Source organism: Lagopus muta, chromosome 5 (assembly GCF_023343835.1).
Source record: "Lagopus muta isolate bLagMut1 chromosome 5, bLagMut1 primary, whole genome shotgun sequence".
Taxonomy (NCBI): domain Eukaryota; kingdom Metazoa; phylum Chordata; class Aves; order Galliformes; family Phasianidae; genus Lagopus; species Lagopus muta.
The window spans coordinates 1,368,406-1,394,162 of record NC_064437.1 but is presented as its reverse complement, the minus strand read 5'-3'; the positions used below and the strand labels follow the sequence as shown (position 1 = coordinate 1,394,162).

The following is a 25,757-nucleotide window of genomic DNA, read 5'->3' as shown; positions in this document are numbered from 1 at the left end:
GCCTGTAACTAAGTCAGCTGGATGCTGTTTGGCTCACTAGGGCTAAGCAAAGGGCTGTTGGTGTTCTGTACACATGTGGTCAGAGCTACATGCTCTTGGACTATATGATACAAAAAAGGAAACTTCTCTGTTTCTTCGCAGACAAACATCGCAGTGCCCAGCGCTCGCTGTGGAGTCCCACACTGCATGCAAACTGAGTCCATGTTTGTGCTGTTTTGGCAGATTCCGAGCTGGCACTGATGTACAACGATGAGTCCGTCCTGGAGAACCACCACCTGGCAGTGGGCTTCAAACTGCTGCAGGAGGAGCACTGCGACATCTTCCAGAACCTGACCAAGAAGCAGCGGCAGACGCTCAGGAAGATGGTGATCGACATGGTAGGGCCCTGGCACACTGCTGCTCTTCACATACAGGCTTCTCTGCCCGGCCGCCCTCACTGAGGTTGTGTTTTCTCTTCCATGAAGGTATTGGCAACAGATATGTCCAAGCACATGAGCCTGCTGGCAGATCTGAAGACGATGGTGGAAACTAAGAAGGTGACCAGTTCAGGAGTGCTCCTGCTAGACAACTACACGGACAGGATACAGGTACAGCAGAGTTCCTGCAGGACGGAAGCACCTTGCCTGTCTTGTTCAGTACCAAGGAAACCACGTTCCTGTTCTTGCTGTTGCTTCCAGATGATCTAGATATAGCAAAGAGGCTGACCCAGATGTCAGCCATCATGCAGGAGCTGTAGGCCTCCTGTAGGCTCTGCACCACAAACAGTTGGGTGTGTGGGGGGGGGAGTCTCATGTCTTTTTGGTGGATGGAATTAGCTGTTTAACTCTTGGAGCAGGCAGCTGCAAGCATGCTTGTGCCTCTGAGGTTGATCTGTTCGGCTGAGTATTTGAGGGCTTGTGAAGTTCCCTGCTGCTTTCTCTCCTTTCTTTGTCCTAACAAAGAGGTATAGCACGATTGCAGGAGCTCAGTTTGTAACTCCATAGCTGAAGCAGCTCTTAAGCTGGGTTGAAGCTAATGATGCACACTGCTCTCTCCAGGATCTAATCCTCACCTTACAGACATGACAAGGCAGCTCTGGGAGGGGTTATATGCTTCACATGTAGGACAAGGTACACTGCTGTCTCCCCACTTTGCTGGCCAGCTTAGAACAAGAAAACCCTCTCACATTTCTGTTGACATTAGAGCACCTCCCTGCACCGAGTCCCCGTGGCCGCAGTTAGTCAGGCACCCGGCTGTGTGCGTGAAAGGGATGTTACTCATTGACTAAAGCAGCAGCATTTAACCATGTCAGAGCCTGAAAATACCCTTTGAATGGCGGGAAGCACCTGCATTCAAAAACAAACCTCTGTGATGTCACCAGTGTTGCTGCTGCTGCACCCGGTGTAAGTTCTGAGACATCTGGAACACTCAGAGCGCGCTGCACCTCTGCAGCTGCAGGGCCCATGCACAGGGATCGTAGGGTGCTAACATTTCTGTACCAAATTGCATAATCAAAGAGCCTCGTGGTTAAGTGTTCTGAATTGAGCAAGCAGATACAGCTTGAAGCCGTCCTCTTTTTCCATTGGATTTTATGAGTTTTCTGATGAATGTAATTGCAGGTTCTCCGAAACATGGTACATTGTGCAGACTTGAGTAATCCCACAAAGTCCCTGGAGCTGTACCGGCAGTGGACAGACAGAATCATGGAGGAGTTCTTCCAGCAGGGAGACAAAGAGAGGGAAAGGGGAATGGAAATCAGCCCCATGTGTGACAAACACACAGCGTCGGTGGAAAAATCACAGGTAATTGGCCCGGAGCCACACGGCGGTATTGCCTCAGACACAAAGCTCATCTGCTCTCTCTAACACAACTAGGCAAAGGGCCAGCTGCTCTGAGGGCTGGTTCTGATTGACGCCCAGCTGTGCCTGAAGGTCCTACAGCCCTGCAGCCAGGCTGTGGGCTCCCTTCTCACTCCTTGGCGTCCCCACACTCCCCACACACATGCTTATCTTGCCCTGTTTGTGTCCCAGTTTCCAGAGTGAGCTGTTCTCCTTTTGTTCCCCGGGCTGGAGGAGTGTGATCCTGATCTTTTTGGGTCTCTTACGTCTTCACAGCCCACAGTCTCCTTCCTAGCTCTTAATTAGCACCTCCTAATCCTACTGGTACTGCACCCCACATTAGAAATGGCAATGCCTGTCCCTCTGATGGCAGAGATACAAGCAGCCCCAAGGGGGGCATCACCCAGGACTCCAACAGGGCCCAAATTTTGGTTGCTTTTGGCCTCGTGTGGAATGATTTTGCAGTGCATGAATCGGCCAGCACAGCTCAGTGGAGCCTCTGTATTGTGAAGTCCAAGTGTAGATATTTAAATCAGTGCAGGTCTTAAAAAGAACTTGGGTTTTTCTTGTATTTTGGGATCACCTGTTTCATCCCTGGTTCTGATTCATATGATGATTTCAAAGTCAACTTAGATCTGACCTGCAGAGCACAGGCCACAGTGTTTCACCTGGTTAGGCAGAAACAAAGCCGGACGTTTACATTGGCCAGAACGTACTCCAGTCTTCATATAATGCTGTCCCAGTTGTTGTTTTGGAAGGACTTGAGCAAGCCATCATCAAGGTTTTTCAGTTTGAATAAGTAACAAAATCGATGATAATTATTTCCAAATGTCCTCTTGGGCTAAGCCAGGCAGTTTCAAAACTATTCACTGGACCGCATGGTGATTTTGTTGGAAAAATCTGTCTTATTTGTTAACCTAACAAGAAATGAATCCTTCAGCCAGGCTTGGCAAGCAAATGCCCATGTGCTCCGCGTGTGAGCTCCAGTTAATTCTGTGGTTCACATGCATGCTTCACAGAGGTTTCAAAATGGCATTTTTGCTTTGCAAAAGGAGTTGCACGAAATGGCCACTACCGAAATACCAACGAATGCAAAGGAGAGGGGGAAGCGGCGTTTCCATCCCGGGGTGAAACAGAGAACCCAAGGGCAGACAGCGTGCGAGTGTGGCCGAGCTCTGGTGTTCCTCTTTACATCAGAACACTTTAGGATCGGGCTGGAAGCTGCTCTGCCATCGGAGCTGTTTGTGCAAGGAAGCGACAGCGCTGTGTGAGGCGGTCAGTCCCGAGCTGTGCTCCCCCAGGCCGTGCCGGGTGGCCATCGGCTCACCGGTTGGGATCTTTGTCACTCTAAAAGTGCTCCGGATCTCCTGTGCTGCAGGAAATTTTCATCACCTTTTCGTTTAAGCTGCCTTCCCAGTATGTTACAATTGAATGTTAATGGTTCTATTGACATCCTGTTGTGTCTGAAGGAGGCATGTGTGATTTCCAAAGCAAACATCTGCGCGTTGAGCCTGGCCCCTCTGAGAGCCATTTTCCTGCTGCGCTGAAACGTCGTCCAGCAGTGAGGAGAGAAGTGACACACTCTGCCAAGACGGAAGAATTTCAATCCTCTTTATGGCCATTCAGTTTTCTCCATCCTGGACGTACGTCCTCTTACTCAGACAATTGAAACATGATTGAGCTCAGTGCCTACGCGCCTGCGAGCGGATGGGCTGACGGCCGCACCGCTTCCACCCCGGCACGTCACCACTGGGGGCTTGGGCAGCCCGCCTGGATACAGGAGCAGAACTTGGTGGGCTGCCTCCCCTTCTTCCTGCGCACTTTCCAAAATGAAGGGATAGGAAAGGAAATCTTGACCAGGCTGGACCGACCAATGCTCATTAGGTGTCATTTCTGCAGGGACTTCGGGGCTACTCCGCCTTCGGAGCGGTAACTTGCCCTGTCCCCTGCACAGCAGTGGTTGATTCACTGGGCAGGAGGAGGCACCCACAGGGACATTCAGAATATTTCAGCCAGGGACAGGTGCGGCAGCTTCATCTTGGAGTTCCAGGTGCCTCCTGCTTTCAGTCTACCTTTCACACAGGGCTTGGTTCTGGGCAAGCGTTGATCTGATCAGCACTGATCAGATTCCCCTCAGCTTCTCCTCCCCATGCGCACAGCCCCGGGGCTCTCAGCCTGTCCCCATCAGGAAGTGCTCCAGGCCTCCACCATCTCTGCACGTTCCACTGGGCTCTCCAGCAGTTCCCTGTCTGTCCTGAACTGGACAGCCCCACACTGGGCACAGTGCTCCAGCTGTGCCTTCCCAGTGCAGAGCAGAAGGTAGGAGCACCTCCCACACCTGCTAACTACACTTTGGGCAATGCACCCCCAGTGCCAGTGGTCCTCTTGGCCACCAGGACACACTGCTGCCTCATGGCCAACTGTTGGCCAACTGTTGGTAACCAGGACCCGCAGGTCCTTCTCTGCAGAGCTCCTTTCCAGCAGTTTGGCCTCTGACCTACCCTGATGCGTGCTCTTTTTCCTCCCCAGGTGTAGCACTCCTGCTGTTCAGATCTTGCACCTAGGCAGGCGTTCAGCCCGTAAACTCATGCATTAATTTCATTTTAACTTTTCAGACAGCCGTCTCAGTGCATTTCCCTTCCCTAAGCGTGTTCCCATGTTTTGCAGGTCGGGTTCATCGACTACATCGTGCACCCGCTGTGGGAGACATGGGCTGACCTGGTGCAGCCGGACGCACAGGACATCCTGGACACTCTGGAGGACAACAGGAACTGGTACCAGAGCATGATCCCACAGAGCCCCTCACCCCCACTGGAGGAGCGGGGCCAGGACTGCCCCGGCCTGATGGAGAAGTTCCAGTTTGAGCTGACCTTGGAGGAGGAGGATTCGGACGGGCCCGAGAGGGAAGGCGAGAGCATCGGCTACTTCCACAGCACGAAGATGCTGTGCACGGGCAGCCCAGGGCAGGAGGACGTGCAGCGGGAGGCGAACATAGAAATTGTGACAGAGGACACGTCTCCCGTTGACACATAATGCCCTGCGCCTGTGTAAGTGGATTGGAAACGCTTAACGAGCACGCAAGCGGTCTGGTGGGACTCGCCTGCAGCCTGGGCCTTGGGCCTGTGCCTGACATTGGCTGACGGATCTCCGGGTCCGTGGGGCCGTCGGGGCTCCGTGCTGAACAATGGCTCAGGAAACGCCGTGAGTGATGCTGGGGTGGCCGCGCGAGCTGCGGGCGCCGCGTGGCCTGGGGCTGCGGGCGCCAACACCAAGCGGCCCAGCGCGCGGCGGAGAGATTGCGCACTGTTCGCTCCGGGACTCCAACCCGCCGGGCTGATAGAAACTACTGATCCATAACTCTGCGTGTAGAACCTGCCCGCCCCACCGCCTGTCTGCAGACCTGTGTGCCTTCTTTGTAAACGCCCTCATGTCTTTTCGAGATCTGTTCGATACATGGAGTTCAGTGTGAGCAGCGGCACCGAGTGTTCGGGAACCGACGGATCCTTTTTGATTCTTCCTGTTACAAGAAGCAGTCTTCCTTTTTCCGCGGGCAATACCTGTCACTTTATTGCGGTTAATCACTTTTCCAGACTAAGAGAAGGGATTCCCTCTGTTTTTGCATTACGGCACTTTTAATTAGTCTTCTGAAGGCCCCCCTCGTTGCCTGCCCCTCTGCCCGGGGTGGCTGCGGCGCAGTGGCACGCAAACACCTTCGTGTTCCGCCTTCCCTTCGTTTAGGCCCACCGTCCTCCTCCTCCCGCACTGCCTTGAGCTCTAACACCTCCATTACTGTTTATAACAGTGTATTTATTACGTAATGTATATACTGTAATGTTTTGTAAGTTATTAATTTATATGAATTAGCATTGCCTGTCGGCGGCGATGTTAATTGTGTAGAAGACTCGGAATAAGAGTTGCCTTTTATTTTTCCTTGTTTTGTTTTTGTTTTTGTTTTCTCGTAACCTTTTGTATTGCATAAAGTACAAAACCTGAACACAGCTGAAGAGACATACGCAACCCAGGGGACGGGGCGGAGGTGGCCGCGTCCTGCCCCAGCCTCCCGACAACCCAATGTGAACCTCTATGACAAAAATGTGAACTGATGTAATAATTGTGCTGTGAAACTCCTCCTGACGACGCCGTTGGGCACGGCAAGCGGTGCCACTCGGTTTGTAACATACGTTTTGAGCTTCTGGTCCAACTCGTGACAACTAGTTAATGACAATAGCACAGTTGTGCATGATCAATGGGTGTGTATGTCTGTCGAACACTGCATTGTTCCAGGTGGTTATTTTCTTGTTTTCAAAAGTTTCACAACAACGTATGTTATAGTATTATATATTGTGTTCAGATGCATTCTTAAGAGATTTTTATATGAAGTGAATAAATGAATGCATGACCCTGTCCCAGGGCTGCTCCCAGCGTTGTTTGTTCAGTGAGGGCTGGACTGCAGGTATGGCACGGGGAGGTTGGGACACAGCGTAGGGCGGCCAGCACGTGGCACGGGATGGCTGGGATGTGGAACAGGGTGTCTGGAACATGGCACGGGGTGGCTGGGACGTGGCACAGGCCGAGGGGATGCCCACGGGATGGCTGCTCCCCGCTCAGTGCTGTCCCTGCCCAGCGGCAGCGGCGCCAGGAAGGCGCTGCAGACAGGAAGGCGATGCCGCAGCGCACCGCAGCCCGGCGGTGGCTTTCATGTCCCGGCCGTACCCAACGCAATTGAAACAACCAGCGGTCTTCCAGGAACAACACGCCCTGCTGCTGCGTGGGGCCGGGCCGGCAGCGGGCGGCGGAGCTGAGCGCAGGGCCACATCCTGTCCCCGCATCCCTGCAGCCGTGCCCCGCGCTGTGGCTGTGCCCCCAGGCACCACCGCTGCTGCTGCTGAGACCGGTTTTTCCTTTCTGCCCGATTTATCCTCTGCCTTCGATAAGCCCAGCGAAGCTCCAAACCCACAGCTGAAGGAACACGAAGCAGCGCTGAGGGAGGGAGGGCTGCGGTGCGTTCTGTGCTGCCTCTCCCTTCCTCAACCCCTCCAGGTTTATTTTTTCCCTTCCCACTGACCCACTTCTGGCAGTGGCATCACCATGAGCGCAGCGAGTGCAGCCGCCATGCTCTGTGCTGCAGCAGCAGCATCCTTCCCTGCTCTGCTCCAGCAGCACTGCCACAGAACCAACCCCAGACCTCAGCTAGGGGGATTCCCCAGCCAGGTGATGGCACTCTGCATCCTCTCCTCGAGGATGAGGCCATGTGCTGGCTGCACGCTGCTGGCCCCAGGTTCCTGCTAGCCCCTGCAGCTGTATGGCTTCCTTCAGCATCAGGCATGCAGCAGATGCACGGTGTTGGCTGTTTCCATGGGTGGCATGCAGGGATGGTGCTCTGCCTGCTCCCAGCTGTACCCTGGGGTGCAGGAATGCGTGCAATTGGCTGTGTGACCATGGTGTGCAGCTGTTGTGTGCAACTGTGCAAGCAGGGAATGCAGCTCAGCCTGGCGGTGGGGTTGTGGTTGGGTGTGCAGCACAGTCCCTGTTTCAGCAGAACAGCTTTGAGGAAGCTGTAGGTTTCTTCTGCTGAGCAGCAGTACATTTCTCACCTGGACAGTGCAGCACGGTGCTGCTCACTGCATGGCAGGGCACAGGGATGCAGATCCCATGGCATCGGGCTGGCTGGAGCTGTGCACCAGCAGTAGGAGCACCCCCAAAATTTGCCTTTATTGCAGAGCTGCTCAGCTGCTGGCAGCACTTTGGGTGCAACATGCCATGTTTTGGGCACGTCCTGCTGCATCTCAGCATGTAACGCATCTACAGTTCGCATCTGCTCTGAGGGGCAGGGAAGGGGGTCACCAATTTTGCTCGGGTCCCATTTTTGCAAAGCATGGGCTGTGTCACCCTGGGGCTCCCCACGCTGCGTTTCCCCTTCCACGCAGCAGCCGAAGCTCAGCCTGCTCTGTGCTCACAGCCGTGCACAGCTGTACAGCTCCATCTGCCGAGCCCAAACCGCTGCACGGCGCCGCGCACACAGCGGGGATGTGCACAAAGGGGCACGTGCCACGAGGACAGGCAGCAGGGATCTGTGCAATGGGAGCCAGCACTGCTGGAGCCGCACGCAGCTGGATGCCTGTGCAGCTAAAGCCATGCACAGCTGGATCCTGGCTGGCTGCAGCCTGAGCACAGCCAGGGCCTTGCACAGCTGGATCCTCATACATCTGGATCCTCACACAGCTGGAGGCAGTGGCTCCAGGCTGCCTGGATCCCCAGGGCGCTCGCTTTGGGACCCATTTGATTTTCTTCCTGTTGCACTGCCATTTCCCTGCATGGCTCTGTCTGCTCCCTGCAGGGCTCCACCACAGCTGGTGGCCTTGTTCTGCCTGTGGCAGTGTGCATGGAGCACCCAGGCAGTGCCATCTGACCCAGGACACGATCACCTGCAGCACTTACAGGCTGCCACCTCGCCCTGCATCACCAAACAGGACCTGCCTGCAGCTCTCTGCCACCCCTAACACGTGCCCTTAAGCTGGCAGCACACACCAGGAGCTGCAAGAAGATTCCCAACATTATTCAAAGAACGCTTTTTTTTTTTCCCCCCCATATCCTTATTCTTCATCCAAAAAAACAAGCAAACAGCTCAGGGCAGGGAGGGCATTGCTGGGTCTGCCCTGGGCGCCAGCAGCACTGCTCACAACTTCAAAGTAGCAGCATCTCAGCACACACTGTTCCCTTGCAACACCCACAGCCTGCACTGCTCCCGTGGCTTCTCTAGTTGAAACCCAGCCCCTTAAGTGCTGCTGAGCCCCTGCTGCCCACCCTGACACAGAGCACTGGGGCCAGCAATGAACAAGGTGGGATCTGAAGGTTCTTGTGTGTCTCAGCCCCATCCCGCCCCAAACATGCTGTAAGGGTCTGTGGTACAGCCCTCAAATGGGCCAGCAGCCTTTGGGAGCACAGGTGTGCAGCACTGCTCACAACCCCCAGCATTCCCTTTGCATGGGGAATTTTTTAGCATTTCTTCCTAACAAAAACCCGGAGCATGGGACCACAGCTGTGCCCAGTTGAGGCACAGGGCAGTATTTAGGGTGAAGAGCTGCAGCTGTGCAGCTTGGCCCCGCTTAGCAGAGGATTGCTGAGCTGCTGCGCTGCAGGGAGGAAGAGGAGGTGGGAGTGGGAGAAGGTGAATGCTGGGATGTGCTGTGTGGCTGCTCTGCAGTGTGCACTCGTTGCTCTGTGTGGGCCTGGCAGTGGCACAGCTGGGGTTGGCTCCCTGCTGCTCCCTTTGCTCAGTGGGACGGAAGGGGCCCTGCGGCTCTTTGTGCACGGGGAGAGTGAGGATGGATGGAGTGAAGCTGACGGAGCAGAAGGGAGCAGTGCTTGCTGTGAGGGGCCAGCAGGGAGGGAGCAGGGAGCTGTGGAATCATTGAGGTTGGAAAAAGCCTCTGAGGTGACTGAGTCCAGCCCTGTGTGACAGTGGGAGCTCTCCTGGGACTCCTGGGGGATCAGCCTCTCCTTGCTTCGCTCCCACTGGGAGAACTGCCCCAGCTTGTTGGCACTGTGATGTCTTGTTGTGATTTGGTAATGGGACAGCCAGGACAGGCCTGTGTGTCTGTCATCATCTTACTGAGGATGCCTTAATGCCGGGATTTGCAGGGCTGTGCTCTTGGCAGGATGAGGCTGATGGATTTGGGCTTTATTTAGCAAATCCCTCAGCTGGCGCTGGGGGCACCTTGCGGTGCTGTGCTGGTGTGAGGCTCTGATTCACCCACTGCCTCCAGCCTCATCCCAGGGCGGCTGCAGCTCTGTGTGTGCTCACATGCAGCCCATAGTTGTGCACCCCCCAGAGATGGGTCTTGTGGGGGCTGGCTGTGCATCTAAAGTCACTGAGATTGGAAAAGCCTCCTGAAATCCCCCAGCCCACCCCCTCTGCCCATGTCTCTCAGTGCCACGTTCCCATGGCTCTCAGGCACCCCCAGGGATGGTGACGCACCTCCCCCCCAGTCAGTGCCAGTGCTGACAGCTCTGCGGGGACAACCATGGTTGCACCCACCATTATTCAATAGCATTATGGCAAAGATGCTGCAGCTGTTGGTCTCCAAGCTTCTGAGCAGTGAGGGCAGAACCTAAAGAGGGGAGATGTGGGCAGAAGGTGGGTGAGCTCCCTGAGCAGGTGATGCTGGGAGGTGAGAGCTGGGGGGGCGGCTGCTTCTGCTGGCACTGTGTTCCCCTCCGTTGCATCCCCTTGCATCTCTTCTCCATGTGCAGAGAGCTTGCAGGTAACACCATTTGCCCCCTCCCCCCCCCCATGTTTTAATTATATATATTAAATAATATATCCAGTGCTGCCCTGAATGGTGATGCACCCAAGCACCACAGTGCAGTGGCATTGCATTGCAGCCCAGGCTGCATTTCCCAGCAGGACTGTGCGGGGGGTGCAGGTGGGGGGAGCACAATGTGTGCTGGGGGGGCGGGGAGGGTGTTAGGTGAGCTGGACGAGCGCACGGGGTCTGCACCACTGCAAGGTGCGAGGGGTTGTGCAGCAAAACAAAAAAAAAAAAAAAGAAGGAAAAAAAACCCAAACAACGCGACAGGGCCCCACCTGGGGAGGCGGTGGAGCCGTGCGTGTGCCGGCATCGGCTGTTCGCAGCATCCCGGGGCCGCGGGAGCTCTGTGCCCCCCCCGCACTTCTCGGGGCCGATGGCCGATCGTGACGTCACCCATTGATTCCCCGTGAATGGCCGCGGGGGGGGCCCGCGCTCCGTGCGCGCTCCCGCGAGCTGACAGCAGCACCCGGCAATTAAAGCCCCCCCGCTGCAATAGGATTACGGGGAGGGGAAGTGCGTCACGGGGTACGGAGAGGGGTTCTGCTTTTGGGGAAAGTATTGGGGGGGGGGGGGGCGGCTGGGAAATAGGCTGCGCGCTGCCGGCGGGAGGAGCGCGCTGTGACGCGGCGCGGGGGGGGGGGGCACCGCCTCTCCGAGCATCTCCGGCGCTCCGGGGGCGGCACAGCCGCAGCCCCGACCGTGGGCCGCCCCCCGCGCTGACAGCGCCGCTAACAGCCCCGCCGATCCGGGGGGGTCCGGGGGTGCGGAGAGCGGGGCCCGACCGTCCTCCTCATCTGTGTTTTTCAGCTCCCGGGAGAGTGAGGAATGCGATTCTGCCACCATGATGGAAGGTAGGGGGTGGGGGAGTGATGGGGGGCGGGTGAGGGAGGGGGCGTCGGGGTGGGAATCCTTCACCTTTTCATTTGAAATCATCATGATAAGATCGTGATTAAAATCCATTTCCCCCCCTCAGCTGAAGCGCTCTGCCGGGTGGAGCTGCCGCCGAACCTGCAGGGGTATCTGCGGGGCCGGGGTACCCCCCCGCATGGGGTCTGCACGGCCCCGGCCCCTCGGTGCGGGGTCGGGGAAAGGGGGGGTGGATGGGTCCGCGCGATTTATGGCCGTGCGCTGCTATGTGTGTGCATCCCTCCACCGGGAAGGGATGCTCCGAAAGGGACCATCGCCGCCGGGTAGGGAGGTGCGGTGCTGGGGAGGGGGGAGAGAGGAGATGGAAGGGGAGATGGGCTCCCGGCTGAGTGCTGTGTGTCTGTGTGGGGAACGGCCCCCGGGCACCGCTTGCACAGACTGTAACCCGTGTCATCCGCCTCGGCCATATGTAGAGCTCCTCCTTACGCCTTCTGCGGCGAGATGCCGTGGAGGAAGGGTTTTATCCGCTTAAAGCAGAACGGCTTTTGGCCTTCAAGGCCCCAGCACGCATCGTAGAGGTGTTCTGCTTTATTTGTGCCACCCCGGTGCAGGGTGCCCGGATCCAGCCTCGTGTGCAACCTCACAAATGGGGATCCGTGTGGCCATCACCCCGCAGTGCCGATGGAAGATGCCCACCTCCCGCTGGTCACATCCATGACCGAGGGCTGCGCGTGCTGCGCGATCCCTTGGGATGAGGGGAGCGGGCATCCCTGTCCTTCAAGGCCTTATTTATGCTCCACCGACGTTGGAAAGGGGATGGGTGAGAAGGGAAAGATTTGCTCTCAGGGCACAGCGCTGCGCTCCGTGCCGTGACTCACAGCACAGCCGGTGACACAGCTCGGCTGCGGGAGCCGCTCCTCGCGAGCGCTGCGTCTTCGGGGGAATTAACGGGTGGGAATTACAGCCGGGCTGCTGCCGCGCTGGGTGCGGCGGCTCCGTCTGCCTGCGGAGGGGGCTGGGCTGGGCTGAGCTCCCTTCTGGGCTCCTTTCTGGGTTCCTCGGTGGTTCTGATGGCGGTGGGATGGTGGCTGGCAGAATCGTCTCGCGCGGTTTTTAGGAAAAGGCCGCAGAAAGTTTCCCCATTGCCGGCGACTCGTGCGTGGGAGCCTGGGATGGAAGTGAGAAAATGGAGTGAGGAGAAATAATTAATGCTTTTGATTAATTTTTAAACAGTTGGAAACTGGCTTTATTTGTGGAAGAGTGGAACTTTCATGCCCAATGCCCCACTGGCACCTTGCACAGAGGCTTCCTTTTCATAGAACCCTTCAGGTTGGGAAAGCCCTCCGAGGCCATCAAGCCCAACCTGTCCCTGCTGTGCCCGTTGACCATGGCCCTAACATTTTGGATGCCCTCAACTTAGAACCAATTTCAAGCTCTCAAAGCCGTGTGAAGCACTTGTGTTTCCCCGCACTGACTGTGCCATAGGGTTTGAATGGTGCTGAACTGGGGCACTGTGGGGCTGCTGGTGCCACAGAGCTGGACGGACTGGGGCTGTGTCCTCCCATGGGAGCAGGAGAATGTGGCCTCTTTGGGTGATGGGGACTTGTGCTGGGTTCAGGATGAAGATGGGATATCTTCTAGTTCTCTTTGTAGATGGGGGCAGAAGCCATAGAGAAGTGATGGGGGTGGAGGGGAATAAAACAACCTGGTGATGCTGTGAAGGTAAACATCCACGTGCAAGGGAACAAAGGGGTGTATTTATCTCTTTTTTTTTTTTAATCTGTTGCATCTTGGGTGCACATATGGCTCAACTGAGTTTTGAAATCACTGCTGCAATGTGGTGCTCGGTGCAAATGTGCAGTGTTGGAAGATCACCCAGCTGTGGCTGATGGATGATCCCATTGGGGTGGCACTGGGGTCGGCGGTTCCTCCCACCCTCCCTGAGGTCAGAGGTTGGCTGAGATGGCAGGAATTTCTGCTCTGCTTTCTCTGAGTGCTTTTGGGGCATCTGGTCATGCTGGGGGCTTCCATGTGCGGCTGCTCACGTCCCATATGGCCACGCTTTGCATTGCCTCCTAGCAGCACTTGTCTTAGCTGGGTAACACTGGGCCTGGGGGCAGCCAAGGCCACGGAGCAGAGGAAGCTTTTCCTTTGCCAAAGAGAGAACATTGGCTTTGTTATGTTTTAGGTGGTCTTGTTCTGATAAACAGTGCTTCTGGATGTCAGTGTGTTTGTGCAGCACGTGGGGCTCAGGGAGTTTCTGTATCGGCTGGGCTGATGATGGGCCTCGATGCCAAAAGATAGCAGAGCTCTGGGCACACCACCCAGTCCAGCCAAGCTGGTTTGGGATTTTCCAGCTGTTCCTAGGGCAGCACGTTTCTCAATAGGTCTTGCTAAAGGAGGGAGGGAGGGGATAAAGGGATCTAGCTTGAAAACAACAACAAAGCCCCACCCAAACTCTGGGAATTTGGGAAATGTGTTGGGTTAAGCCTGGTAGCACTCCCCAGTTCAAACCCACGCTGTGTGAAGGTGCAGAGGATGCCAGCTGAAATAGGAGCTGGGCAGCAAACGCAGCACCCTGACACCGTGTGTCAGACTGCTGGGCCATGAGAAGTATTGAGATGTTTATGGACAGGGCTTTTTGGATGGGAAAGGAGAAAATGAAGGGCTAGAATGAGAACTAACGGCCTCATGTGGCACCGGGGGGAGTCAGCTTGGATATTAGGAGAATTTTCTTCTCCAAAGAGCACTCAGCACTGCACAGCTGCCAAGGGGGTGGGGGGCCACCACCCCTGGGGTGTTCAGAGCTGTGGGGATGTGGCACTGAGGGATGTGGGGCACAGGGGACGGGGTGAGAGTGGGCTTGGGGAGCTGAGAGTGCTTCTCCAACTGCAATGGTTCTATGGCTCACAGGTATGTGGGATGCAGATGTAGAACTTTTTGTTTGGTGAGCCCAGTTTGGAGTGTGCCCAAACACAGCTTTTGGGGTCCCTGCTGCCCCGTTCATCGGTGTTACGCACATTATAAGGGCTCTTTAGGGTTAAATCACATCTCCTTGAGTCTTTGCCACAGGGCCTCAGGCAGCTGAAGGTTGGATGAGTGGTTGCCCACAGCCATCCCTGCTGCACAGAGCTGCTCAGTGCCCAAATTTGCCCTTACTGTGTCTGTGGAGACCTTCAGGGAGAGCCCTTTGCCGTTGAGATGCTGGTGGTTGCTGGATGCTGACTCTCCCTTCCAGGCACACGTGTGGTGCTGTTCCCATTCTCCATGCTCACCCAACGCATCCTTTTCCATAAGATGGTATATTTGAGCTGTGTACATTCAGTGGGGATAAGGAGGTCCCTGGCTCCTGCCCTGCTCGTGTGCAACATAGCAGCGCAAAGCCTGGCCTGCTGCTCCTGAATGGCCTCAGCTATTCATTTTTAATTGAAGCTCTATTACAGGCTGATGTTCCTGAGGGTTTTTGGAGGTGTGTTGCTTTGTTGGCACAGGAAGGCTGGTGGAATGGCTGCAGCTGCTGATGGTTGTGCTTTCAACCCCATGGAATGGCACTTCTGACAACTTTTGGGTTGGATTTGGGTATTTTTTGGTTTCATGGATGCTAGGTTTGCATGAGGAGGTACTGAAGGAGCAGCCCAGCCCTCCCAGCACAGTGCAGGGTGCAGGGGTGGCCAGCACTGGGTTTGCCCATACAGCCCTTCCAGCAGTGGGGGTGATGCTGCCCACTACCAGTGCAAATGCAAATTGATGTGATATATGGGTTGGAAAGCAGCAAGGTAGCAGCACTGGAAAAATCACCCAATGCAGCCATACCAGGGATCTGCTCCTCACCATCCCAGCACCCCAACCTTGGCACACCCTTCTGAGGGCTTCAATTATGACTCTTTAAATCTTACCCAATGCTGAGTGCCAGCTGTGCTTTCATGTTCCCCACTCCCAAGCACCTCTGAAGCAGTGCTGTGCGGTTTGTGCAGCAAAGATGCTGGGGGTGACCGCAGCCAGACCCATCCCCGTGGAGGTGGGGGATTTTAATGGGTTTGTACCTGTTTGTTTGGGGGAAATTCTCTCCCCCCCGTGTTTTCTTTGTGTGTGTGTGTGTGTGTGCATACGTTTTGTTGTGGCTTTTCTTGAGAGCTATTGAGTGAGGGTGGGGAAAATAACCTCCCACCCTGTGCAGCTGCAGGCAGCTGAGGGCACGGGCTGTGCTGGAATGGCTGTGGGGGTTTGGTGGAGGTGGGGCTTCCAGCACAGGGTGCAGTGCTGGGGGGCACCTCCTGCCATGCTGCTGTGCTGTTCTGCAGAGCCACTTCTACAGAACCTGTCAGAGACATCGTTAGAGATGCACCCTGGTATTGGAGCTGATGAATTATGAATGGGTGCTGGGCTTTCAGGTGTGTGTGTGTGTGCAGTGTCAGTGGACATTTGTCACTCTGCATGTCCCTTGGAGCGCAGTCTCACCCCCCTCCTGCCACGCAGCCTCTCAGCTGGGTCTTACTGTGTATCCTGCCCTTGTTGCTGATGCTGTAAGCTTACAAACAAGCTTGTCAGTACAATGCCAGCCTGGGTGCTCTTTTGGCTTAACCAGAAGCTCCTCACAAGATATAAGAAATGAACACAGACACAGCTATGGCGAGGTGGTACCAAAGCATGCGCCAAACCCTCCCCTCAACAGCTGGAAGCCCCTCCCCACGACCTGTGATGAAAGGATGTGCATGCAGCTCTTCTTGTGGGCTGAAAGGCTGGGATTTTTTGTTTACTACTGCTGGGAGCAGCACTGAGATGCTTCTTCACATCCCTCAGTTTTCCAGGTAGGGAAATCCCATGATGGCACTGCCATGGGATGGATGGAAGATGGGCGAGGGAGGAATGTGCAGGGTTCCTTATTGATGGGCTTTGGTATTTCCCACTTGCAATACTTCAAACCTATAGCCTGCCTTTGGAAAATGCACATTCAGGATATGCAGTGGTCCCCACACAGGTGAGTTTTTCTGGAAGATGGTGACATTTGTAAATATGCCTGAGATGGGCTCATCTGGTGTGCTTCTCATGGGAGCATAGAATCATTCTGGTTGGAAAAGTCCCCCGAGATCCCCACTGCTCCCACTGAGCGCCTTTCGGTCCCTCTGAGCGTGCCCCTCCAGATGGGGAAGGAGGTTGGTTTTAGTACAGTTCCTTGGAGCTCTGCAGGGTGTTGCCCTCGTCTTGGCTCTAGTGCAGAAGAAACCAGTGTGATTTATGAGTGATGTTTGCCCAGGTCCTTCCACCTGGGGCCTGGAGCCCCCCTGGGCAGTGTGGCTGTGCTTTGGAAGCAGGTGCTGGGAGGTGCTCAGTGCCTGGCGATGGGGCCTTTCCTCTTAGGTCAGGCCTCCTTGGCTTTCTTGTGGTCTACACATTCTTTCTCTACACATTCTTGTGGTCAATCTCCTCTCTAAAACCCAAGTATTTGATGGCAGACCATTCAAGAACAGGAAGGTTCTGGGAACTGGAAAGACAGCCCATGTTGTGATTAATTTTGGGTGCGAATCTTCCCAATGTGGAGATGTGAATTTGAATGTATTTTGTGTAAGTTAACACTTCTGGATGACAGTGTTGGCACGGAAGCAGGTGACACCTCTTCCCTGGCAACCCACCCAGACCTTGGTTGGAGAGCCCTTCCCTGACCACACAGGGGGACACTGTCCATGCTGTCCATGTGCCACGTGCCCTCCAGTAGCTGCTCAGTGCTTGGGTGGTGTCTGGGAAGGCCATCATCCCCTGTTCCTGACCAGCAAACAGAAAACCCTTAAAATAGGAATCTGAGCATCACTCGAGAAGGAGCACCTGCGCTGAGCCATGACTTGCATAGCACAGCAACCTTTAGGAGATTATTTGGCACTTGTGTGCCAGCCATGAATGAAAGAAAGCCACAAGAAAGCTGTATCTGCACCTAGTGTCCTGGTGGCACTGTGGGGACACTTGTGTCCATGATTCCCTGTGAGCTGACCCTACAGACCTGATCTTGGGGTAAACAGGCAGCAAGCAATCAGTGTGGCTGCATTACTGAGCTTAGTGCACAGCATGTGGGTGATGACTTGCTTCCTTATGATCTTAAATACAAAATATATGTATAAATTTAAAAGATGCTTGGTGCGGGCATCCATACCCTGCTGTGCTCATTGCTCCTTTACAAGGAGCCAAGAGCTGCTTTAGGTTCCAGCGTTGTTTGGGTGCCCATTTAGATGTCATTGCACTGTGCACAACAAATGATGGCCTATGATTGCCTGTGGGTGCATCCTGCAGTCCGTAGAAGGGTTTTCCAAGCTATCTTTGGAAAATGAAACTTTTTCTGATGGGCCTTGTTTTTGTAGGGAGAGTATGGAGCCTTGTCCTTGCCCTGCAAGAAATTCTTGATCCCCAAATAGCTTTGGATCTGTCAGACCTTCTTGCTTGGAGCCTGGTGCAGGCACGTGTCAGTTCAGAGGCATTTTGTCTTCCCTGTGCTTCAGTTTTGCTGAGCAAATTGAGGGTTATTAATTCTGGAGCAAAGTAAATACTGTCACTTGGCTTGGAAACAGCAGCAGATTTCTCCATGTTTGGACCTAGGGAAGTAATTCAGCAGGAGCAGGTGTGCATGCGAAGGGAATGGGCATTGCCCACATCAGCTCCAGGGAAAACAAACAGCCCCCAAAAAACCCAGCAGCAAACCGACTGCAAAACAAACTGACCATCTCGTGTTTCATGGCGTTCAGAGCTGATGCTGTTCGTCCCTAAAATGGCAGAATTTCTCCTTTTCTCCTCCCCTTGCAGTTGCTTGGGGTCCTGAGGCTCCATGTGGTCATGGCTGTGTTTATCCCAGTGCACAGACTGAGCAGCCCTAGTGGATCAAAGCATTTGAATAGCTTTATTTTAATGCTTCTGTCATCAAAAAAAAAAGAGCATTTGGGGCAACAGTATTCCCATGGATGTTTTCTGTGTTGAAATGGATATTGCCTTTCTGAAGCTCTTCCTCCCAGCACCCCTCCCTCTTGGGGGATCAGGAGCATAGCTGTTGTCCCATCCATTGGCAGGAGGCTGCTGGCAGAATGGGACTCTTTGTAGAGCTGTTAAGTCTTTGGTCTAGAATATGTTTGCACAGCTTTTAAGATTAAGGTTTAAAGCCTCAGAGCATTAAATACCGAGTTGCATTTCTTAGATGCTGATTCATAGGTATTACGAGGAGGGGGGGAAGATGATAGTAAATGGAAGGTGACTAATGCCCTGCTGCAGGGAGCTGCACGTTTGGGATGAGATCCCCAGCATGATGCACTGCTTCTGCTGCGGTTGGTGGTGCTGTGGAAGCTCTCACCCTTCCTTAAACATCTTTCCTTCCCCTAACTGTAGTTACATTTCCAGCAGATGGTGGGTCTATTACGTAACTGAGCAGAAGGCTTCGTTACAGAATTTAGCCAAATTGGGCTTCTCTTCAGATAAGGCCGAACAGTGTCTCAGTTTGGTCATTCACTTCCCTCCCTGTTCTACTTTGGGTTTGGAAGCCAATGTTATTCTGGGAGCTGAGATCTTCCTGTGTTATTAATAACTTGCTTGGTGGGAAAGCTGGGAGGTGAGACGAGCCAAATGGGGGCTGTTGTGCAAAGGTGTGGGGTTCGTGCCTGGGGTTGGGCTGCTGCACTGCCTTCAGATGACCTCCTAGGGCTCCATTAGCAGCACCAAAGAGAGCTGCCGGAGTCTGATGGCGCTGCCCTGGCTTGGCCCTGTTGTTGGACAACCAAACATCTGGCTGTAGGGGATCAGGAGCCTTGAGGCTCCTCTTGCATTGTGGTAATTCAAGACTGGTGTGCTGTGATGTGCTGCAGAAAGCCAGCACTGGGGGTGCTTGTTGCATCCATCCGGAGGAGTGAGATGCTCCTAGGAAAGCAGAAAATAACTTTGGTTGGAGGGCATGCACAAGCTTGAAGGCAGAGCAGAGGAGAGCAGTAGACCAGCTTCGTGGTAGCTCCAAGCGGTTCAAATGCTAAAATGCCTACCTAGGTGCATTCACTGCAAGGTGTTAGAGTGCTCTCAGGGACAGCTTTTCCTCCAAAAAAATGGCAGGGAAGGCCCACAGCTACTGTTAGAAGGGATGCTCGGCCAGTACCTGCAGCTTTGGTCGTTGAGAGCTGTGTGCCCCTGCCCCCAGCGGGCCGGTAACTGTAAGCACTGTGCTGAACCACTGCATCGGTGATTTAAGTAGGTTTTTGGGTTTTTTTCCTTCATTTATTTACCCCTAAGAAGGGTTTCCCCACTGCCTGAGGGAGTGTATCACTAAGACAGTAAGGTCACAAATACTTCTGTGAAATATGCAATTGAGCAAGTTGATGAGCATTCACTTAACGGTAGCAAGGTGTAACCAGGAGCACGCGCTGCCTGCGCTGCCCTGCTGGGGGGGTTCTTTTCACCTTGTTTATGACTTAGAGCGGGCAGCTGGGGAAGCAACCTCTTGGAGTTGAATTTGGAGTGTAACATGCATATTGCATTCTTATACTCCTCCCTGCAGGACTGAAAAAACGTACAAGGAAGGCCTTTGGTATACGCAAGAAAGAAAAGGACACTGATTCCACGTAAGTCAATGAGATCTAAAATGCATTAATAAGTAATGATGGCAGGAAGGAGCTGGGTGTGTTGGGGACATCTGTCATCCTCAAGTCACGGCTCACAGCGATGGCTGCATCAGAGCCATTTCCTCCTGTGCACACAGAGACCTGCAGCCATGTGTGCTCTGCAGAGCAGTGGAACATGCATGTGTTTGCTGTGCATGGTGACAGTGAGCAGTGATCAGAAGCCCAGTTCCCCTCTGGGAGCTGCAGCAGATTAAACTCTGCCCAAATACTGATGTGCACATCTGCTGGAATCTGTTCAGACACAAATCCCATTGAAACAGGAGGGCCTTTGGTGAGCAGTGGTGGCGTGGAGCTCAGCTTCACTGCTGGAGGGACTTTGGGTCCCTGGGCCACATCTGGAGGAGGTTGGGTCACAGCCAGCAGAGGAGAAGGCTGTAGTGAGGGAAGTGGGAGATGAACCCTGAGATGAGAGAGGAGCACACATGAGCGTTATGGGGAAGTTTGACAAAAAGGCATTAATCTCCATCAAATTAGCCCAACCCAGCAGCAGCTCCCTTCAGATTTTCTGCGGTGCCATGAGTCAGACATTAATTTGTGGAGAATCTCTGGCAACACATCAACAAGGGGCCAGCCTGGATCCAACAAACACATCCATCCCTTTGCTAAGATGCCCCTTGCTGACACTCGGTCCAGTGTTGCCTTGTGAGGCTACTTGCTGTGCCCCGGGGCCAAAGCTCCCAGACATGGGGATGATGGGGGATTTTCAGCTCCACCTGCTTAAAAAACCCACCCAAAAAATGAAGCAGTGATACTTCTGGCAGGGAACAGTCTTGCTGCATGGAGTCTGGATTGCTCATTTGCAACTTCTACCAACTTCTGCAGCACAGAAGCACTCGGTGTACTGATGTGTTTGTGCTGTCCAACGACACGAGAGCGCACTGTGCGGGGTTTCTGAGGAGCACACCAGCAATTTGGCTTTGCTGGCAATGCTGTAATGACAGCTCCAGTTGCTGCGGGAGCATTCAGAGCACCATTTCTGCATTTCCTCAAGTGGGGCTGTGCTGGAGCTAACCCAGGTGCCTTTTCTGTTCCTTGCAGGGGGTCACCGGACAGGGACGGCATCGTAAGTACTGCACAGCGCTGCTCCACATTAGCAGCTTCATTGGCCATCATGGGAGCTGTTTTGTGAACCACTTCTTTCTTAACATAGCAAATAAGTGTCCAAGTCCAGATGAAGCTGTTTAAATAATAATAATTTAGGACTCTGTACAAAATTGACGCGGTGAAAATAGGCAGCAGGTGCTGCGTACCCCCTGTGGCGGCTCAGGTGCCTGGAGATTCCAGCTCCTGCTGAGCACAATCGGCTCAGGGCAGATTTTCTGTGGTTGGGGTTAAGGGCAAATCGCCACACACCTGTTTCTTATATCAGTTTGTTTTCTATATCAAACTGAAACGAAGATGATAGCTGTTCTCAAGATGCTGCTGCTTTTCTTGGTTAGGGATAGGAACGCCCCTGCTAGAACCAGGCAGTGGAAGGAGCCACTTTAGCTGCTTCATTTCCAATTTACAGTTAAGTATGTTGGGCTCAGACTGGGACTGTGTGGATTCAGGCATTAGAGGCTTAAAATAAGCCCTAGGGAGACATTCAGCAGGAGAGCAGCACTGCATGCCCAGCCCAGTGCCAGGGACACATGGCATCGCTGTGCAGCGTGGCATCATGCAGACATCAGGGTGCCACATTGCTCCTTTAGAGATGTGCCATCTTGTTTCCTGCATCTGACCCAAGATCCTTGGCTTTGGGCTCACCCACGTTCCTCTGCCATTTGTTACTGGCTGTTAATTAGTGATTAAGAAGCCTGCAGCTCAGGTAGTGCTTTAATCAAGGCTTCGTTCAGCAGTTAAACAAAATCCCAGAAAACGCGATGAAATAGAGTTTTGTGACGTGCAGAAATCTGTAGTGAATAAAGCTGCTGCATTGAGCAATGCCAAATGTAGTTTTGGACAGTGAAAACCCAGCTGACAGCTCCTTGGGCATGGCTGATGGTAGCATTGTGTTCAGATGGGGCTGGAGGCAAGATGTCTGAGCTGGAAACCTAAACACCACTTCCAACCCTTGCCAGCAGCTGATGCTTTCTCCATAAGATGTGTATTTCGGGTTTTGCAGGCAGTTTGCTTTCCTGCATGGTTTCCAGTGCTCCAGTAAGCTGGAGGAAGCAGGAAAGCAGTTTCTTTACTTTTTTTTTTTTTTTTTTAACATGTAATGAGAGCACTGAGTATTTTGAAACAGGCATTGGAGGATGAAGAGATTTCAGTTTTCATCGTATAGCATGTTCTTGCAGAAAGCCATATTGTGGTAGGGATGATAGCCCTGGGGCCAACCTCACTGCTGAATACAGCCCTTCTGGGGAGTCATCCCCTCCTTATAGACCCCACAGTGTTTGCTGATTCCTTTCATTTGTTCTTCTGTTTAAAACCAGCCAACTGCCCAACACATAACCCTCTTTCTGCCCAACCCCAATCCATTCCAGCCTCTCAGCCCTCATCTCAATGAGCCACCTTGCCATAGCAAATGAGCAAGGAAAAAATAACTCAGTAAGGAAATGCTTGGTTACAGCTACAAATGAGAACTGAATGTAGTTCTTGTTTAGAGATCCAGACTGCAGGAAAATGTGGGTTAGGTTGAGTCAGACCAATACCTGGGCCACAGAATTGCTGGATCATGTCAGTGCCACCGCTGTTGGGATGCATTGCTGCTGGCAGTCACCTCTGTGTAACAGCAATTTGGTGATGACCCCAAGCTCAGAAGTGAAGGACAATGTTGTACTTGACTGTATTCTGGCTTTACTCTCCATCAGACACCCAGGACTTGGTACATGCTGTTGATCACCCTGAGCCTCACCAGCCCTGGGCAAGGCCCATTTATAGAAAAACTCTATAGTGGTGTTTGGTCATCATTTTGATGCTTGACTCCAGGTCTCTGTGGCCATTATGGGAGCATGGGGCTGGCGCAGCTGTGATTCTGGTGAGCAATGGGTGTCTGGGGATCAGCTTGCATCCTGGCCCCCAGAATGGCAGTGGCCTGGCTGCCTGTGATGGAGAACAACAAACCCAACCTGGGTAGAAGCACAGAGCCATCTGCCAGTGCTCCCTGCTCTTGAGAAATGCCATCTTTCAGGGAACTTAAACCCAAGGGTTGGTTTAAAGAGAGCCCGTGAACCTTTGCTCAGCTTATGTGGTAGAGTCTCACTACACAGATTCACAAACACCTGCATATATGCAATGTTCTCCTATTTTTTTTCCCTTCATTTTAAGTGTTGAAATCTTGTTTTCCCATGTGTTACAGAAGAAAACGAATGGGGCCCCAAATGGATTTTATGCAGAGATCGACTGGGACAGATATGTAAGTGTCTGAGGGCTCTGCCCCTGCCCTGGGCAGTGCTCCTTTGTGAGCCATGTCCCCCAGCTGCACTCTCAGCTTCAAAGCTGAGGCATACTGAATAAAAATAATGACTTCAGAGACATTATTACAGGTGTGCAAGGAAATTAATCCTTCTCCAATGTGTATTCTGGATCTCTTTTAAAGGAAAGGGTACCAAAGGACATGGTTTAGTGGGCGTGGGGGGACTAGATGATCGTAGTGTACCTTCCCAAACTTCATGATTTTATGTGGCATCAATAAATTGAGAACTGATCCAGAAGGCAGGCTTATAAAATGGTCCAGAAACCAGGTGACCAAGTGAAGGACCGTTCTGCACTCTGTAGGTGAGGAAAGCACTGCCCAATGCCTCAAGGACATTGAGGACAACCAAAGACAAACGTGGCTTGCAATTGGGTGTTTCAGAAACAAATTTAGTATTGTGACAGCAACAACAAAAACAGCAGCAGTGTTGATCCTTCGTGTTTTGTGCCCCATGCAGAATTCCCCAGAGCTTGATGAGGAGGGCTACAGCATCCGACCCGAGGAGCCAGGCTATATCCTTTGTTGTGGACTTGGCCTTTTGGCTTATGACCTGCAAGATGAGCTTGGGTTCACAGAAAGGCCACTGGCTTTTATGTGTTGTTTTGTTTTTGTTTTTTTTTCCCCCTTTTATTCTCCTTTGAGCTGTTACTCTGCAGCCCAAACCAGCTCCCAGAGAGTGTTATCTATGGCAGTGGAACAGGAGGCAGAGGTTTAATTGCCTCTGATCCATGCAATGGCTTGAGCAGGAGCACAGTACTGGGCACTGGCTTTCCTGTGCAATCTGATGCACTCTACTTGGGTTGTGATCTACAGGTCTATAATGCATCCCCATAAAGGGTGAGAAAACAAGGGTGCAGCCTGTGGATGCTGCACGCGTGCCAAGCTCGGGGCTAATAGCATCCTGCTCACAGCTGTAGAAGGGCAAGTGAACAACAGGGTTCCACCTTCTGCTGATGGAAGGCTTTGTCCCCATCAGAGCTGAGGGAGGATGGCTGTGCATCAATGTAGACCTTGCTGGGCTGCAGCAGAGCAGTCTTCTTACCCACTTCCATGGGTAGTGCTGTAGGGCTTGTCCCTGCAGCTGCTCATGCCATTCAGGTCAAGGGTGAGTGCTTCAGAAATGCTTAATTCCCATTTATCATCAAGATGCAAGTTTTTGACCCATTGCTGAGCTGGTGGGCGCTCCTGATCCTCCAAGCAAGCTTCCTTAGCTGCTCTGCACCCACCAAAGGGAAGCACTTCTACTCCTCCAGTGAGTCTGAGGAGGAGGAGGAGGCCCACAAGAAGTACAATATCAAGATCAAACCACTGCAGGCTAAGGATATCCTGAAGAGCGCAGCTACGGTGGATGAGCTGAAGGCATCTGTAGGCAACATTGCACTTTCTCCATCCCCTGTGGTGAGTTATCTCTGTCCCCAGCTCTTTTGTTTGCTTGCTTTGGCCCGAGGAATCCCTTTCCTTGGGTGTGAGTGGAGAACCTTGGCTCTGGGTCCTCACCAACTGGATCCATAGAAAGCAGCCATGGGGTTTCGTCACAGTTCTTGAGCTGGGGGACATCTGTGGGTTCTCCGTAGTGCTGCTGTAGGATGCTTCTTCCCAGGGCTGTCTGAAGGGAGCAGCCACGTCTGCTCCCTGGTATGAATGCTGCTACCCACTGGTTTTCCTAAGGCTTGTTGAGATTGTTATCACATCCCAGTCTGTTCTGCTGGGAACAGATCTGCGAGTTTTGCTTTTTCTATGGGCTTTGGAGTGGGCTACAGAGTCTCTGCAGCTGAAGCTGCTCAGAGTTGATCCTCAGCCCTTATCTGAAGTGTGAATCAACCTCAAATAGATGCCAAGGTGAAATAAAATCCCCATTTTTATTTCCCTTTCCCAAATTATTGCAACGTCACTAAGCTTACAGAAAGGCTCTGGGAGAAGCTGATGTCTTCTGTTCATAGATGCAAACCTTTTAGTTCTGTGTTAGCCCCTGACAGAAAATATCTTATTTTCTCTTTTTATTTTTTATTTTTTTTATCTTTCTGCATTCTTTTAGAGGAAAAGTCCGGTAAGAAATATATATATATATATTTTTTTGCTTACAAACTTTTAATACAGCCTTGATTTGTGTTCTCTGCTTTCCTGGCATCTGTTCTGCATGTCTCTGGAACTAGAATGTAAAGACAAATAACAAATCTGACAGTTTTGGAAGGTGTGATGTTCCTTGCTATCTTTCACCTTTGGGTTTAACTTGGTGGGTGGAGCAGGGAGTCCAGAGAGGCAGTTGTGCCCCATCCCTGCAGACACCCAAGGTCAGAGATGGGACTCTAAGCACATATGGAGCTGTGGGTGTCCCTGTTCATTGTGGGGAGTGGGACCAGATGGCCTTCAAAGGTCTCCATCTCAAATAGTTATGTGATTCTATGGATAAGAGCCTGGCTGTGTTTCCTGGAGATCTGTGTAGTCCTTGTGCTCTGTGGTAAGGCTGTGGCTGGTGTTGGATGAGATGTGCAAGGGTGCAACTTTCCCTGAGCAAGCTTTACATGCATCCTTGTGCACCAGCATGTAGTGTTAGGCAGGAAAGTGCATCTGTGTTTTGTGACCACAATGCTACTGCACGCAGCTGTGGTGTTGTCCTCATAAGGACTTGGTGTGAGGCCATTCTAAGCCCAAAATGGGCAAATTTCCTCTGTCCAGGGGTGCTGGGCTCCACTTGTGCTCCACTGCAGGAGCTGACCCAGGGCAC

General features: G+C 53.0%; 2 protein-coding genes across 9 annotated transcripts in view; both read left to right on the top strand.

Moving 5' to 3' along the window:
• Positions 1-6,222, top strand: part of PDE4B (phosphodiesterase 4B) — a 146,805-nt gene extending 140,583 nt beyond the window's left edge. For all 7 annotated transcript variants that reach the window (XM_048944293.1, XM_048944294.1, XM_048944295.1 and 4 more), the window contains 4 exons: positions 223-377; positions 465-587; positions 1,599-1,781; positions 4,485-6,222. In XM_048944293.1, the coding sequence (XP_048800250.1) occupies positions 223-377; positions 465-587; positions 1,599-1,781; positions 4,485-4,850 (827 nt within the window). In that variant the 3' untranslated portion in view covers positions 4,851-6,222. The remainder of the gene's footprint in view (positions 1-222; positions 378-464; positions 588-1,598; positions 1,782-4,484) is intronic.
• A 4,525-nt stretch (positions 6,223-10,747) lies between these two features.
• SGIP1 (SH3GL interacting endocytic adaptor 1) overlaps positions 10,748-25,757 on the top strand; it is a 34,192-nt gene continuing 19,182 nt past the window's right edge. The window contains exons 1-6 of one of the 2 annotated variants that reach the window (XM_048944301.1): positions 10,748-10,980; positions 19,509-19,572; positions 20,671-20,695; positions 22,916-22,972; positions 23,490-23,544; positions 24,255-24,430. In XM_048944301.1, the coding sequence (XP_048800258.1) occupies positions 10,971-10,980; positions 19,509-19,572; positions 20,671-20,695; positions 22,916-22,972; positions 23,490-23,544; positions 24,255-24,430 (387 nt within the window). In that variant the 5' untranslated portion in view covers positions 10,748-10,970. Of the gene's footprint in view, positions 10,981-19,508; positions 19,573-20,670; positions 20,696-22,915; positions 22,973-23,489; positions 23,545-24,145; positions 24,431-25,757 lie in introns of those variants that run through there. The other variant, XM_048944299.1, reaches the window with a different exon arrangement.